General features: G+C 38.8%; 1 protein-coding gene across 6 annotated transcripts; it reads left to right on the plus strand.

Annotated features, from left to right (window-relative positions):
• Positions 1-301: 301 nt before the first annotated feature.
• Positions 302-16,730, plus strand: LOC18445821 (Sec14p-like phosphatidylinositol transfer family protein). 6 transcript variants are annotated; one of them, XM_006855951.4, is made up of 6 exons: positions 302-505; positions 2,112-2,209; positions 10,345-10,524; positions 15,208-15,306; positions 15,416-15,661; positions 16,123-16,730. In XM_006855951.4, the coding sequence occupies exons 2-6, from the start codon at positions 2,147-2,149 to the stop codon at positions 16,429-16,431; spliced, it is 897 nt and encodes a 298-aa protein (XP_006856013.1). In that variant the 5' UTR covers positions 302-505; positions 2,112-2,146; the 3' UTR covers positions 16,432-16,730. The 6 variants fall into 6 exon arrangements, with proteins under 6 accessions (XP_006856013.1, XP_011627672.1, XP_011627671.1 ...); XM_011629370.3 differs by having other exon boundaries at positions 10,348-10,524; XM_011629369.3 differs by having other exon boundaries at positions 302-499.
• The last annotated feature ends 183 nt before the right edge of the window (positions 16,731-16,913 follow it).

The raw sequence follows: 16,913 nt of genomic DNA on the forward strand, positions 1-16,913 counted from the left end.
ATAAAAAATAAGTAAAATAATTCATGAAAATTACAATTCAAGTATTAAAAAACTTTTAATTAATCATTTTAAACCTTATGATTGTGAAAATAAAAAAATAAAAAATTTAAAGCGCTAAAGAAAGTATATACTATAAATTTTTTAGATTGTCAATTTTACTCTAAAAATAAATGTTATTAGATCCGCAAGGTTTTGTACTATTTTGTGGAGGATTTGATGTGAGGCTGTATTTTGTTTCCGTAAAACCTAGGCCTTATAGAAACTCATCCTATTTATATAACACGTTATATGAGTATTCGTAGAGAGAGAAAGAGTGGGGTCTAAAGAGAACACAGTCGAAAATCTCCAAGCCTTTGCGGGAGAGAGAGAGAGAGTGGGGACCATTGACGGTTTCTTCTGCTTCTCCCGCTTATTTTTTTGTAACAGTGGTGTCTTTCTTGCTCAGAAGGTCCTGCAACTGAGCGTGCCCTAGACAGAGCGTTGGATTGATTTCAAGCAAGTAAGGGTGTGAACACGCACCCGCATAAACCTAGATTCTTATTGCTTTTGATGCTTGCAACTACATTTTTTGTTTCAGTTTTGTTATGGTTAGAATCCATGGGGAAATTGAGCTTTGTGTCCTTGTTTACTATATTCTTTTTCATGGAGATCTGATTTTAACTGAAGTTCTCTTATTTAGAGTTTAGGACTTGGTAGTTAAATATCTAATTTTTCCCCTCTAGTTATTGTCAGAATGCTCTCTTTCTCTCTCTGTCTCTCTCTCGCTCTCTCTCCCTCTCTCTCTCTCTCTTCTAGCTTTGTTTTAGGTAATTCTTGCTTTTTGAATTCTAGGTTGAGTTGTTTTCTGTTCTTAATTGTTTCCTTTTCCCTGCTTGTTTTTGGGATTTGGATTTTTTTTTTCTGGTTAATGGTAAATGACAAAAGAAATGATTCCAACTGTTGATATGGTCCTTAAAACCACTTAACAAGAAAATCATTTTGAGAGCTTTAAGAATTCAAGTAATTTGTCATGATGGCCTTTTACTTCCCTCATTGTTTGTCCTATAACTGCATTTCCATTAAATTGTCAGGGTTCTTCTAATTCTATTTGTGACAGCTTTGGTAATTTCCATACAGGTTTCAGTGATTAAAAAATCGGATTCAGGTTCTAACTTCATTGTGGTCTGATTCCAAGTCCCCTGAGTTCGACTTGGGGGCTTCCTGAATCTGACTGACCGCATTTAAACAAAAAATACAAGTCCTGGAGATTCAGGTGATCCTGGGGCTTTTCATCCCGGAATCACCAGCCTCCTGATCTGGCCTGGCTCAGGAAATTCTCGAGTCAGGGAAGCATTTTTTGAGTCACTGGTGGACTTTAGATCTTACCTTTAAAGTTTTACTCGGTTTGTTTAAGTTGGGATTGACCAGCAAGTATGGGCCTTTCATGAGATGGAAGAAAAAGCTTGTGCTGATTCAGTACATCAATATGAATTTTTCCCAAGTGTACTGATCGATTTGTTGTCAAAACCTATCAGTATTTAGTCATAAGTATTGTTGTAGAAGTGGCTTTAGAATATTGGGGCCTTTGAAAATTGTCTCTCAAGCTTCATAATTGATTATCTCACATATTTGTCAAAAAACAGAAGAAAAATTTATCTAGCGTGGTTCATGGCCTAGAATATGTACATCTAAATGCTCATCTAAATAATAGTAGGTGTCTAAACTACAAGTTAGGTTGGTTCACTGTGTAGATTTGTGAAATTGATTACTTCTTGAATCAGAAAATAATTGTACTGAGATATTTCTCTTGTGTCAGAGAAAGCCTTTTGCACGGACTTTTAATATCTATTAGTTAGTGTGCTTTAGACCAAGCCTTGGATGGATTTAGATTATTTTTTTCTGGACTTATTTATGCCTGCTGGTCTAATAAAAATGGAAAGTGAGCACCTTTAACCTTAAGAATTCAGCTTCTTATTAACGGTGTACTTGCAAAATTTATTGGAATCAGAGCTGATAACTGGCCAACATGCACAGTATATGTTTGCTCTGTTTTGTGTGGCTTTGTATTTAGCGCTTGGAGTGACGCTTATCCCATAATTTTTTGAGTGACATATAAAAGTTCACTGTTGCAGGTTGAGCACTTCTTTGGATCAAGACAGCAGACAACATGTTCCGTAGATGGCATCACAGTCATGACCATCCTGAGCCGGGTGTAGAGAACGAAGCTAAGGTAAATAAATGTATCCAACATGAAGTCATACTCCCTTGCAAATAATGGAGTGAGAAGTATTTGTGAGGAACTTATGATGTCCAATACTTTTTTTGAACAATATATACTTTTATACATGGATATCCTATTTATTCTTTGCTTTTGTTTATTAAGTCATGGAGATAACTATGAAGACTATAATTATACAAAACTTGAACTTATAGGTGATAGTGTATGGAACCAAGTCCAAGTTACAAGACTTAAAAATTTCACTTACAATGGACTTCACGAACTCAAATTACTAACTCAATTACAACACATATAACCACATGAACATCAATTACAACCTCTTGCACATGGATTACAGCCACATTATGGATATCCATACACTTTAAAAATCAAAGGATTACAACTCTAGTCATGCCCCTTATCAAAATCCAACCAAAACTACAAAAGGAGATTGGATATACTCAACAGAAAACTCAATTGCTATAAAATTCTGCACTATACTACTACAGTGCAAAATTATTCGTCAATTCCAAGTGACATATACTCCATAAAACTCAATTTCCACATACAAGCAGAAGGATACACAAGTGCTTAAGATATCCTTCATAGGAAGCAAACGTTTGAGCTCCTTGTGCCTTGTTTACCTCTAAGGACTTATTTGCATAACATGGAATGACTACTCGGATATCACCAAGATCATGGTCAATTTCACATCATCTTATGGGAAGCTTTTAAGCATGTAAATCACACTTTTGGGAACTTTTAACAAATGAGAGGCTCAAGAATTCAGTGTGAAAAATCGTGAGAGAAAACTTGTGAAATTTGGCTTTAAATTTTCCCAATTTTGTGATAGAAGATATAGCGGAAGCATGAGGAAATCTTGGCATGGCTCCCCGTAGAAATTTCACCAAATTAAAGTATAAAGGATGTAAATTAATTGACTGATTTGGATCCAGAAGTTGCAGAGAAATCTGTCAACAAATTCTCTAAGAAATTCAATGAAAATCTCTTTGAAATGTGGTCAAAGAACTAGGAATGGAAGGATTGTCCTCTAAATCAATTTGAACTCAATATCTTTTGAAATAAGAAGGTAAGGGGCTATAATACCTTACTGTAAATGAATAGTTACAGCCACCAAAAACTCCATAAATGTGTGGGATGATGAAGAATTCTACAAAATTGAGTGACCATGGACCTAGGGGTTTCACCTCCAAGCTCGAGTTGAAGTTTTAATGGAGCTTCAGTTTGACTTTCTCTCACTTAGATGCCACATTCGACCTCACTTTCTCACTTGAAAAACTTACCAATAACACAAAGAGGGAGAGGGAGAAGAAGAAGAAGGCTTAAGGGGGGCGTGCCCCCATACAGAGCAATTCACTCAAATGGGTGACCAAGGGTCCAATTTATAGGCTTGTGTAGTAGATGCTTCTTGATGAATTAATCTTAGCCATTGATATCAGTCATCTATGGTATGAAAGAGGACTCTATCTTAGCCGCTCATCACTCATCATGTCATCTCAATGAGTATATGAGATTCAACATCATTATCCTCCTAATAAACCTTAAATTCACTCTAAATTTCGCATCATTAAACTTAAACACAAATTCATATCAAACCCATCTTGTTTCCATAATTACCCATGCATCTTCATTTTAATAGATTGAGAAAGCCTAGGTAGGGGCATGCCCGTCATAGAATTGTTAATTCATTTTAGTAACAATTTCAATTTGAGATTTCATTCCAAATCCAAGTCATCAAGGGGGCGTTTGCAACCAATCACATGATGCCATATATGATAGTTGGTTATGAGCTTAATTCCAAAAGGATTTAGGATTTAAATGAATATATTAAACCTACTATTTAAAAAATCGGTGATCCGAATTGGAACCAGCTAATTCAGACTATGAATCGATCAGGCTCCCTCCCATGAACCAGCTGGTTCAGATTGGTTCTATTATTGAACGAGATGACAACCCGGTTCTCAAGATATTTTTTTTTTTGAAAATTTGAAACTTTTGTCATACTTCCAGTTTTCAAACTGCTATTTTTCTATCAGTTGGCCCCACTTGCAATGAATGTTTTTGCCTGCCTTGCTCTACGGAGTTGTTTATATGACTGTAGCCCTACTTTTTTTTTATAGCCGCGCGACACCTCTTACTTCCTCCAAGACCCCAATGCAGGACTAAAATTCCTCATCCCCTTTTCTCTCTACCACTTCTTTAATTTATTTGGTGGTGCCTTTGTGTCTTATTTACAAGAAAGAGATAAGTGATTGTGGGTGTACAATGCACGGAAGCTGAACGGCTAGGTGTCACATGTCCTTTCATCAGAGCTGTCCATTTAAGACTAAAAAGGTTCAAGTGGCCATAGTAGTAGTTTTCTTTTGATGATGCCTTTACAAACTTGTTCATTTTCATTTGAATTTCACCATGAATTCTAACAAAAAAATTGACCAATTCTACAGAAATTGAAAGATACAATGAAGGATGAAAAAGAAAAAATAGCATACAATGAAGGATGAGGCCTACTTATGAGGATTTTCTTGATTTGAAATTCAGACGCACGAGGTTTTTTAAAAAAGTTCGAGTTTTTGATCTTATCGTGCTATTTAAAAATAGGATGGTAGCAAGATGTTATTTTTATGAGCTTCATTATGTTTTTTTTTTATAAATGAGAAGTGCCAATAATTTTCTTTTTGATGAACATTACTACCATTTTATTCACAATTTCATAAAGTACACATTATTCAAAATATAATAAAATAAAAAAAACCATGATCGGTCATTGTGAGGGTCATAACTTTTCTCTCTATTAAATCAAAAGGTCCAAAACTATTGTATGCTTCCTTTTTTTTTTCCACTATAACAAATTGAGTTAGAGAGATCCATTTTATTGCAATGTATTGCATTTAAAACTTAATTTTGTCTTTAAAATGAATGTCATGGATAATAAACAGTCATACATGAGACATGTTTTTATGTATTTTCAATAAACTAATAGAAAAACTATAATGCAATACCACTGATTTTTCTGGGGACCTAAAGAAACTATTTTTTAAGAAATTTCAGTGATCTTTTGAAAAATTTTTAACGCCAAATCTTGCCGATCTAGCCGATTCGTCGATCTCGATCACTAATTTGCCAATTTGGACCTATTTTCCGATGGGGTGTCCAGGTCACCAATCCATTTTTTTAAACATTGATTAAAATAACCCTTACTAGAAGATCACCCGATGTGCACGCTACGAGCCATGTGCCCATATTTAACATGTACTCAAATTCATTTTCAAATTTTCTCAAAATACCTTATAAATCAAAACCCCCTTATTACAAAAATCAAAATGACAAGATGGCCCCCCCATAAGGGTGCTGATGTCACCCCCACATCATGTGCATGTGGCAATGACGTGGAACCACATCACCCACATGTGGCAATGATGTGGAACCACATCACCCACATGTGGCACCCATCGGCCACTTGGCTGTCACTTGTGGGCCATAGGGGTTGTGTCCTCATCTGTCATTTCTCAAAAATAGTTTTCTAAAATCTCAGGTTTTGCTCTAGAAAAATTCTAAAACATTCCCCAAATTCTCCAAATTATTCTCTCTCATGTTTACTTAGTTTGACATCATATAAAAATATTGATGAAGGAAATTAGGATCCTTTGGAGATGGAACTGGGTAAAACGGAGCACTCTACTTGGCTAGACCCAAATTCTAAAGTCACTTTGTTAGAATGACCCAAGTCACCCAACAAGTCCATGGCCTACAGTCTGTGGTAGGAGTCCATGCTTGACTTATCAAAGTCTATCCAATACATGACTCTGGACTTGGAGGTTACAATGGATTATAGGTGCACCGCCAAGGACATGCACTCTTGTGGATGTGATGGTCCTCTCTTGGCACATGCGCTACTCTTCCAAGTGGATCAACTATGAAAGCATGGCTTCCCATTTGTGGTAGTGTATGCACATGCCTTGAGAAGATTTGAGGTCGAGGATTTGGGCTTATTGGTTGGGTGCCTCGATCTCGTCGGGTTGCGTTCGACCTTGTTGGGACTCGGACGCAGGGTTCGGCCTGAGATCGCTCTCTCGAAACCGCAGCGCGTGGAAGTGCACGTGTAGGCAGGATACCAACTAGTGAGAGAGGAATTGCGTGTGAGGTGGGACTTACCTCACGGTGGGTTCGTGATAAGCTCCGGCGTTTCGTATGGGCGCCCTCTTAGATTACGACGGAAAGTCCCCCTAGCCTGAGGCTGGTTCGATTCCCAACTCCCTTGCTCGCTTTCTGCGTCTCGTAAACACACACACGTAAGATGGCCAGACAAGTGGGTCAAAAGACTCTGACTTGTCATTAAGGAGGTGTATATATGAAAAGATGGAGTGATATGAGATTGTTCATCGGTTTGGCTGCCTTTCGGTGCCGTCTTTTCGAACGATCTCATGTAGGTAAATAAATAAATAAAGATGATTTGGGTGAGATGATAGCAGAGGAGATAATGTGAGGGTTGAAGAAGTAGAGAGTTAGAGGGGGTAAAAGGGAGGAATGGGAGAAAGAGTTTTAAGAAAGGAGAGAAGAGAAAAAGAAAATGAACAAGAGGGAGGAGAGAGAGCGCGAGAAAGAGAGAGAAAAGGGGAGAAAGCAAGAGAGAGAACGGAGAAGAGGAGCGAGAGGGAGAGAGAGAGAAGGAAAGAGGAGCGAGAGGGAGAGAGAGGGAGGGAGAGAACGGGGAAGAGAGAGGGAGTGAGAGAAAAAGAAAAAGAGAGTGAAAGAGAGAGTAAGAGGGAGAGAGAGGGAAAGAGATCAAAAGGAAGAGAGAGAGAAAGCGAGAGCAAGAGAGAGGAAAGGAGAGAAAGGGGAAGAAGTGAGGGGAGTCGGTGGCTTAGCCATTGGCTCGGTTGAGTGAGAAGGAGAGGAGAAGAGAGAGAGAGGGGAGAAGAGAGAAGAAGAGAGGGGAGATAGAAGGAAGAGAAGAGGGAAGAAGGGAGGGGAGAAGAGAGGAGAGAGAGAGAGGGAGCCAGCGGCTCGGTTGAGTGAGAGAAAGAGAAGAGAGAGGGGAGAGAAAGAAAGAGAGAGAAGGGGAGAGAGAAGGAAGAGAAGAGAGAAGAAGAGAGGGGAGCGGGCAGCTTAGTCGCCGGTTCGGTTGGACATGAGAGAAAGAGAGAGAAAAATAGAAGAAGAAGAAGAAGAAAGGAGAAAGAGAGGTCGGGCCGACGGCTTATCTGCCGGTCTGGTTGGACATGTGAGAAACAGAGAGAGAAAGAGAGAAGAAGAAGAGAAGAGAAAGAGGGCTCGAGCCGGCGGCTTAGTTGCTAGTCCAATTGGACATGAGAGAAAGAGAGAGAAAGAGAGAAGAAGAAGAAAAGAGAAAGAGGGGTCGGACCGGCAGCGTAGCCGCCTGTTTGGTTGGACATGAGAGACAGAGAGGGGAAGAGAGAAGAAGAAGAAGAGAAGAGAAAGAGGGGTCGGGCCAGCGGCTTAGCTGCCGGTCCGGTTGGACATGAGAGAAAGAGAGAGAAAGAGAGAAGAAGAAGAGAAGAGAAAAAGAGGTCGGACCGGTAGCATAGCCGTCGGTCCAGTTGGACATGAGAGAAAGAGAGAGAGAAAGAGAGAAGAAGAAGAAGAAAAGAGAAAGAGAGGTCGGGTCGGCGGCTTAGCTGCTGGTCCGGTTGAACATGAGAGAAAGAGAGGGAGAAAGAGAGAAGAGAAGAGAGAGGGGGGGAGAGAGAAAGGAAAAGTGGTTCCTTAGGTGGGCCCTTGAATTGGAACGGCAGCTAGGTTGGAAGTGAGGAGTTCCAAGTGGGAATTGAGGGATTCTTGATGGGGAGTAGAGAATCCCAAGGGTAGTGGCTTGTGGGAAAAGTTTTCTCCCTCTCTTTATGGAAAATGGTAGAGAAAATATTGCAAGCAAAGGGGACACTCAAAGCCAAATTTTGAGCTTATGGGGGACCTCTCATTAGCTTTCATTAGCCCTCTTACAATTGATCATGTATGTGTATTTATAGCATCCCCTTGAAACAAGGGTGGATGCTCAAAACTAAAAGAAATTACATTTTTCTTGATTTAATTTTAATCCCTTTTTGGGGCAAAATGATGATTTTGCCCCAACCCACAATCTTCCAAATGACAAGATAGTCTCCAAAAAGTGACCATGAACCATGATGATCTTTTTGGGTTCATTTCTACTCTTTCAGGCGACCTTCCGACGAAAAGAATGCCACAAAAGCGATGACCTCGGCGAGGTGATCGTTTTGATATGTCTTTTGACTCGTGAATCGAAGTTTCGATCCTTCAACGAAATCCGGCAAGAGATGAGAAATTTGCGTTCTTAGTTCTTAGATTTCGCTTGTTTCTTATCGTTTTGCTTTGATTTTTCTATCGTAGAACGACGAGGAAGTCGCCACGATCATTTGGTGACAAGAACTGCTCGATTTGATCACTGGATCATCATTTTCTAATTGGGGAACTTGCCGGAATATGTATTTCGGTCGCCGAAAAATGCCTCTCTTGGTACCTTAAAATACAGCCCTTCCAGTGCATCACGCGCGATGCTTATTAGCCCTTGACCGTACGGTTGCAACGAACCCATTTTCGAGCCAATCCGACATTGTGATTTCATGATGTGGCCGTTTGATCAAAGGGATCTCCTTCTTCCAAAAATCTACTTCACATGAGTTTTCTTAAGCGACTTCTCTCTAAGATTTCTCCCGTCTCGGGCCGTGTCATGGGCCGTGCCACATATCAAAACGTTCGCGTCGACGAGATGAAGATCCTCGTGAAAATTTGAGCTTGATTCGGCTTAAGACGAAGGAGTTATGACCCTTCAAAGGTAATCTCGAAATCACAGTACACAGTTTCCATTCACCGATGGTGGACCAGAATAGTGTGTAACCCACCCTTTTTGGGTAAGTTGGCCATAGAATGGTCCAGAAGCGTTTGAACGAGCTGAAATTTGGTATCTGGGGGTTTTCGGACATTTTGAATCCAATGGAAGTGGTCTGGTGCTCATCTGAAGCTCCGGTTATAGGGCTGTAGTTATAAGGTGAATTTTCAGCATGTTAGAGGCCGCAACTGAAAACCGGTTTTGCCTTTGATTCACCTTAACGTTGTCAGATCGCGACAAAACTTGGCAGGTGCTCTTAGGGAGTGAAATTCCGCCTCCTCATACTTTTTGGGACCTATCTACTGCTTTTCAATGATGTGTTCCAGATGAAGATTTAGTTAAATAGTGCTTCCGTGACCCACAGGCATTTTGGTACCTGCGGGCTTAGGTCGCGATTGGTTTTCTCCTTAGTCGCATCGGGGATACAAGTGTTGAAAAATACCTTAAGACACTTATGTCCTCTAAAAGCCTAAGCTTCTCATACATGGTCATTTCTCACAATTACTTGAACTCTAATCATAAGTTATAGGTTTCTTGTCGCCCTAGCCATCACATCGTCATGAGGCATAAAACAATCCGACCCTCGCTAGAGGCAACCCTTAACCCGCTCAATACGGTGCCTACTCAAGCATATGACATGGGATTTGGGACTCTTGGCCCTAGTTTGCCAAGATCCTTTAGTCACATCGCTCTCGCTCACTTCCATTGTGATTAAGAGCTATTAAATTCTGGGGGTCAAGGCCTTGAAAGGTCATAACTCTAACAATAGGTATGTCGATTGGATTGTGGCTGATTTGATATGAGATTGTTGAAAGGTATGTGCACAACGCATAGGTGTAATATACTAGCATACTTCTTCATATATATTTCGTCATCATCACCATCATTATCATCATCATCATCATCCGAGCTTTATCCCAACTATTTGGATTGGCTACATGAATCCTATTCTGCCATTCTACACCCTTGGTTAGACCATAAGTCACCATATCTGTTCTCACTACTTCCATCCATGCCCTTCTGGCCCTTTCTGTCGTTCTTTTAGAGCCTTCCTCTTGAACCAAATCTCTCTTTCTAACCGGTGTTGTTCTAGGTCGATGACTTCTACATATATATTTTTTGTAGGCAACTTGGGTTTATAGTTCATCATATTTTGAGAACAAATGGGTGTGTAAATTTTCCATTTGTTGCTGGATATTATACTCAAGTGACAAAAACACACTGGTTTTTTTCATTAACAAATTTTGTCTGTTTGTGGTATCAGCAGGTCAATGAGTTGAAAGCAGCTATCGGGCCTCTAACTGGACACACTTTACAGTTCTGCACTGATGCATGCCTAAAGCGATATCTGGAAGCTCGCAATTGGAATATTGACAAGGCCAAGAACATGTTGGAAGAGACGTTGAAGTGGAGGTCAACCTATAAGCCAGAGGAAATCCGTTGGGTACATTATTCACACCATGACCCCCTGCTCTTGATTCATCTGATGAACTTAACATTTAAGGACTAGACTCAAATACTTTTGTTTTTGGCGTTTTTCTTGCCTTGGATCTATTCCCTGAGAGTTATTAAATTGCTAACCTTGCAGATTGTGAGTGCTCTATGGTTACACAGAAGTACTATTTTTGCAAGTTTTTCAGCAATTACTCCGAGATGTTTGTTATCCTTAAAAACAATAAATGGGGTCTATGGCTATCATACAGAATATAGATGTCTAGAAGCTAATATGGCAGTGAGTCAATACAAGGTTCTTTACTTCTTTAGATACTTGTTTTTTAGAGAGTTTGACCCTGTAATGATATTATGAGGCTGTAAAGTGGTGGGGGGTCAGATTTTTCCATCTCAAATGCGCCGTCTTTCCCTGGGCTGTCCATTTGATGAAGGTACAACTGCCTATCTGCATCTTTTGTGTTTGGTCCCTTGTTTGGCGACTGTAGATGTCAATAGGAACAAATATCTATTTTAATGGATATAAAGTGACCTTTTTTTTTTGGCTAGGTAAGCAGAGTTTGTTGGGGTACCCCACTAAAGTTGCCTTGCTTTAACTTACACAGAAAGGGAGTGTTCTTGTTTAGGATGAATTATTTTTTTGAGATGAGTGATGTGGCTTTGCATCATCAATTTCGTGCTCTTAACTTACATTTTGGCTTTTATTTTTTATGTTACACGCTTAAGAGAAGAAAATAGGAAACAATTTTTGTTCTTTTTATCTTTAGAGTCTTTACATGTCTTTGATGTAAGCAACATACAACGTATGTTAGATGGATGTTGTTTTATTCTAAGAAATGAATGTTGGCTTCTCATAAAGGATTAAAGGATGGATATGCATTTCTCTTTGAGTAGGTTAGCATGGTATTTGAATTTGTAACAAAGGGTTGGAATTATCAATATTGTGAGCAATCAAGGCCATAATTACTGGGATCTCCCGACCTAGATAGTGATCCCTCTCTGGAATCTTATTCAGGCGCTTTGGGAAAGGGATCTTGATTTTTAAATTTGGGGATGTTGATTCCACTGTAAGGGACCTTGATCCCCACCTTAAAGACTAAGATAAGGACCAAACTGATGATTTTCCTTATTTATAGTCAGCTAGCAATGCAACTATAATTTTATTATGGTTGGATTGCTCGCTGGCTATAAATAAAGAGATACCTACCTTAAAACGTATAAATGGTCCTAGACTATGTAAACTCTATAAGATTGGGAGCAAGAGGTTGGAATCTTGATTCCCAGAAAGTTGGTATTGCAATCCCTGACATTTGGGGATCTTGATCTCTAAAATATGCATTTTAGGGAGGGAAATTGCCCTTGGGCAACAGACATTTCCCTTGGCTTGGGATCATGATATGTAAACCTAGTTGCCTGCTTATCTCGCCCCTTGTCTGAGGGTAAAAATTGCCCTCAAGTAAGGGATATTCATTTTTCCTCTCTTAAGGGGGCGAAGTGGATGTGTTTTTCTTTTTTCTTTCCGTTGGGGGGGGGGGGGGGGGGGGGGGAATGGAAGGAGGAAGAGGGTACCTACCCCCAAAAGGTGATTTTAGGGTTTCTTTTGCATTAAAATAAATAAATCAACAGAACTTGGATTTGCCAATTTTTTGTTTTAGATTGAAAAGTTCTGAGAAGTTTGAGCAAACATCCTATACCTCACTTTCCTTGGATTCATTGTGAATATTGAAGACTAAGTTCTTAAATTCTTGTGTATCATTTTACTTTTATGACTTTCTCTTTATGGTGGTTTGTAACTTTGAATTTTGGAATGTGTATGGAGATTGGAGTCTATGAACTATCGACTTATGGTTGTGGCCTTATATTTTTGTTATTCAGTATTTGAGTCATATGTTGTATCTTATATTCTTTAGGGTTGTTACCCCCTGGTCGCCTGTTCACTGCGTGGCATTTCTTAAACCTTGGAATTTTAGCTTTGCCCATTCAATTATTGCTATTGTTATTGATGTTCCACTCGCATGGATATCCATGTTCGAATGGGATGATCGTTATAGTTGTCATATTAATTTTATTACTTATTTGACATGGATGTATATTTAGATACCAGTGGAATCTGATATTTGTAATGGTAATTGTTAGGTATACTGGTATATTTTTGAGCTGATTCTTAGTTTTGTAGTTAGAACAGGGGTTTGATGGGTGAGATCACTTTTCCTTCCATTTTCATCCAATGTTATTTTCTATGGAAAAGTTTATCAGTACATCAAGTGTGACTGTTCATCTGTTAAAAGGATGCCCTTTCTTGGTGATCTCCAGATTTTCATGTTTCCTCTTGCAAACTGAGATGGGAGAAAACTGCACGTAGATGAACTGAATGTGGGCATGCATTAAGCTGAGACACATAGAACCATTAGCTTAGAGGACTATAAGTGCACCCAAGTGCCTCCCTAAAATCTTCCACACTGATTTAATATGGATTAGTTGGGCATGCATAGGTAAGTTTGAATGTGAATATAAGTTCCACTGCGTCTGTGACAAGATAAAATGGATAACTTAAAATGTATCTTTTGAATGTTGCCAACTCTCATGAGGAAGTCCATTCCTAGTCAACTCAATAAGACATGGACGTAAGTTATAGGGTTCCACTTCACGTGTCTCCAAATTCCCCTCATTTAGTGAAACAGACCATGACATACTCATGTAATGTAACAATATCTAGACAATCATATCACAAATGCCTTTAATTTTTCTACTGTAACCTAGCTGTTTTAGATATCTTCAAAATGATTGGGATGTTCAAGGAAGTTCCTATATTATGTACAAAATTTATGAACCATTAAATGCGATTTCTTCTATCATCTTCCTTTATTTCTAGTATCACAACCCGCTTTTGAAATCCTACTCGTGTAGAAGTTACCACCAAACAGTGGCTATTTCATAATAGCCAAAAGGTAAATAACCTTTCTTTCCTTTGTTCTATAATAGTAGAAGAATCCCTAGGTGTGATTCTGAAACTGGCCCCAAGACTAGGTCCTGGGACATATGCTGTATCTTGCCACACGTTATGTCTGCCTATCTCAGCAGTTGAATTGCAACTGTCATAAAGTAACAATTGGACAAAAGTGGCAGTTATGAAGCATCCTTTCAAATATTATATATAAAAAAAAACAGAATTTTGTGTAGATGTAAAATAATTCAAAATTAGATAAAATAGAAATTAATAGTTAGTATGAATCTATAAAAAAAAGAGATGTTTTAGTGTTCATGCTATCTATGTTGTGGTTCATCATATTTTTTGCTCTTTCACCCTTCGAGCTATTGTCAATACAAAAATACTTATTTTAGCTTGTTGTACTATTAGCACCTCTGAGCAATTACTTGCACAATAAATGCCAATGAGATAGGGATGACCTTCCTTCTAGGCTAAAATTACTTCTTCTATGTCCCTGCAAATACTAGCCACTATATATTGCACTGAGAAGCCAGGAACAATGCTGGACGAACTAAATGTATGTACCAATCAGTTCAGTCTCAGCGAAGAAAAGATGTGAATTGAACTCCCTTAGTTGATTTGGAAGTCCATTATTCTTGGTTGCCAAGGATGCTTACTTTGCATACTATGAGAATCCAGGCTACAACTGTTCAAGATGCTTCTTGTGACACTTTTCGCCTATAAATGCTACTGCATAGATTAATTGCATATATTAATTTGTTATTATGCCATCAATACATATATTCATTTAAACCCTTTTCCACCTTTTTTGGAGTTTTGTTTTGTAAAAATATGGTTTGTAAATTGGTGTTTATATCAGTGTTTGCCGACTCACCCAAGTCACTCGGACTTGGCACGGCATCCTGCCGCGTCCAGAACCACCTTCAACTCAAGGGTATATAAAAAATCTTTTTTTTTTTTTCAATTCTTTACCAAAAACACACTCATTTGAGCCTAAGTTTGACCCATAGATAAATGTGATTTGAGCAAAAACAATCTTAGTTGAGGGGTTTGAGAGATAAAAAAATCACTTACCGAAGAAAAATCAGTTTATATGAATTTAAACTGAAAAAAATCCAAAAGTTTGAGGACAATCCCCCAATCTTTATGCTTGGTATATAACTCCATGCCTCCAATACTCGTCAAGCTTCCCCAAACAAACCCCAATGACACACTCAAACCACAATTAGGTTTTGAGTTTGGATCTTGGTGTTTGAGCTCTTGAAAATTTCTGTTGAATATAAAATCCATAACCAAAATCTCACAAATCCAAGTTTTTTTGTGCTTTTTGTAAAGTACAAACCTATGATTGGATGAAAAACCCAAAATTAGGGTTGGGAAGAAACTCCTTGAAGATCGACAAATCATTACAAAGAAATCGCAACTTTTTGAAATCAGGAAAAATCTTATATTTTCCTTATTTTTACCAAATTTTCAATATTTTCCCCCTTTTTCTGGGCTTTTTGGGTGGTTTAACACAGACTAAGGCAAATTGGCGTGGACTTGCCCGAGTAACCCAGATTACTCAGGATCTGAGATCTGCAGCTGGGTAACGTCATCTGGTGTTGGTTTATAGCAATATTTTTTTTTTAGCATTTTGCAGAGCTCTCTTTTCAATAAATTCTTCATGAAGTTTCTTTCTCTAAAAATGTCCTGGCATTGGCATCATAATCCCCTTTCATCTTTCAGCATGAAGTTACTGTTGAGGGTGAAACTGGTAAAGTATACAGAGCAAACTTTCATGATCGACATGGGAGGACTGTCCTTGTGTTGAGGCCAGGAAAGCAGGTTTGTGGGCATCTGCATGTGTATAAACTATTCAAATCATTAGTTATGATACATGATAATGAGGACTTTTTTCTAATCACTAAGTGCAAAATGTTTCTTGCATGTACAGAATACTTCATCACATGATAACCAACTCCGTCACCTGGTTTATCTCATAGAAAATGCCATCCTTAATTTACCAGAGGATCAAGAACAGATGGTTTGGTTAATAGACTTCACAGGGTGGTCCTTATCAAATTCTGTCCCCATCAAGACTGCCCGTGAAACTGCAAATGTTTTACAGAATCACTATCCCGAGAGGCTTGCTGTGGCATTCCTTTACAATCCTCCTAGGATCTTTGAAACCTTTTGGAAGGTCAGATTTCCTTGCTCAAACACACTCACCCTTTAAATTGATTTGAATAGAAGTACCTCTGTTTTTTCTCTAAGATGACTATCATATTCACAGTGCTTTTGCTTTCAGTTTTACAGTGTTTTGAGTTGATTTCCTGGACATGAGTGAATCAACCATCCTGTGAACCAAATGTGCTAGTTTTCTGAAAGGATTGGTAGAATAATTGGATCAATTTTTACCCGATCAAAGGATCTGGGTCATAAGGATCTGGGTGCTTATGGCGAATTGAAACCACATTTGCTTCCTTAGTATTTCTAAATGTTACGGGTTTTTGCTCGATTAGAATTCTGAACTGGTATCCCTATCTATAATGCTTCTTGTTTATTTAAGTAAAGACCATCAGACGACTCCTTTTGCTCATCCTCTTCCAGAAAGTAACACAAGGAACTTGACGAGTCCCTGTTATTGTTAATGTTGAACAGATAGTGAAGTATTTTCTGGATCCGAAGACATCTGAGAAGGTGAAATTTGTGTACCCAAAGAAAGACGAGAGTGCTGAGCTGATGCGCCATCACTTTGACACTGATATGCTTCCAACTGCACTCGGGGGCCGAGACAATTCCCAATATGACCACGATGAGTTCTCTAAACTTATGACTTTGGACGATGCCAAAGCAGTGGGAGTGTGGAAATTGGACGATAACGTTCACAATAATAAACTTGGCCCTCTGAAGAATGGTTATTCATTGGTGGAGGGGGAAGCAAAGGCCAGTGTTCCTCCTGCTAGCTAGCTCGAGGTGGGGCCAAAAGTCTTAAAAACCGTTCTAAACATCATGGACCTCTGGATAAGTATATCTATAGGTACTAACATGAGAGGCAAGGCCACAGGCGGGATCTAAGAGATCCCATTTTTATGAGTTTTAAAAGGGTACCATTCGGCACAATTATGAATTAAAGGCTGGAACCAATACCGTTCCTCCCCTGCTTCTACTAGTAACCGCTTCTTTTCTTCCCTTTATTTTGAGACTGGTTTTCACTTTTCTTTCATGGAAAGAGAGAATATCATTGGAGGGTTGGATTATTTTGACAAGAGGGATTTTGAGAATGCATCTACCCGTGGGAGCAGAATGATCATTTACTCCAACCTAGAATTAATTTTAAGAACCTAAATTATGGGGATGTAACCTCTTCAACCCATAAATTGACCTCAATAAAATAAATTTTTTAACTTTACCCTCTATGCACTTGAAAAAATAATATCTAGAGATTGAAT

The sequence above is a fragment of the Amborella trichopoda genome, chromosome 13 (genome assembly GCF_054954075.1).
Source record: "Amborella trichopoda isolate Santa Cruz 75 chromosome 13, AtrichopodaSantaCruz75HAP2 v2.0, whole genome shotgun sequence".
NCBI lineage: Eukaryota > Viridiplantae > Streptophyta > Magnoliopsida > Amborellales > Amborellaceae > Amborella > Amborella trichopoda.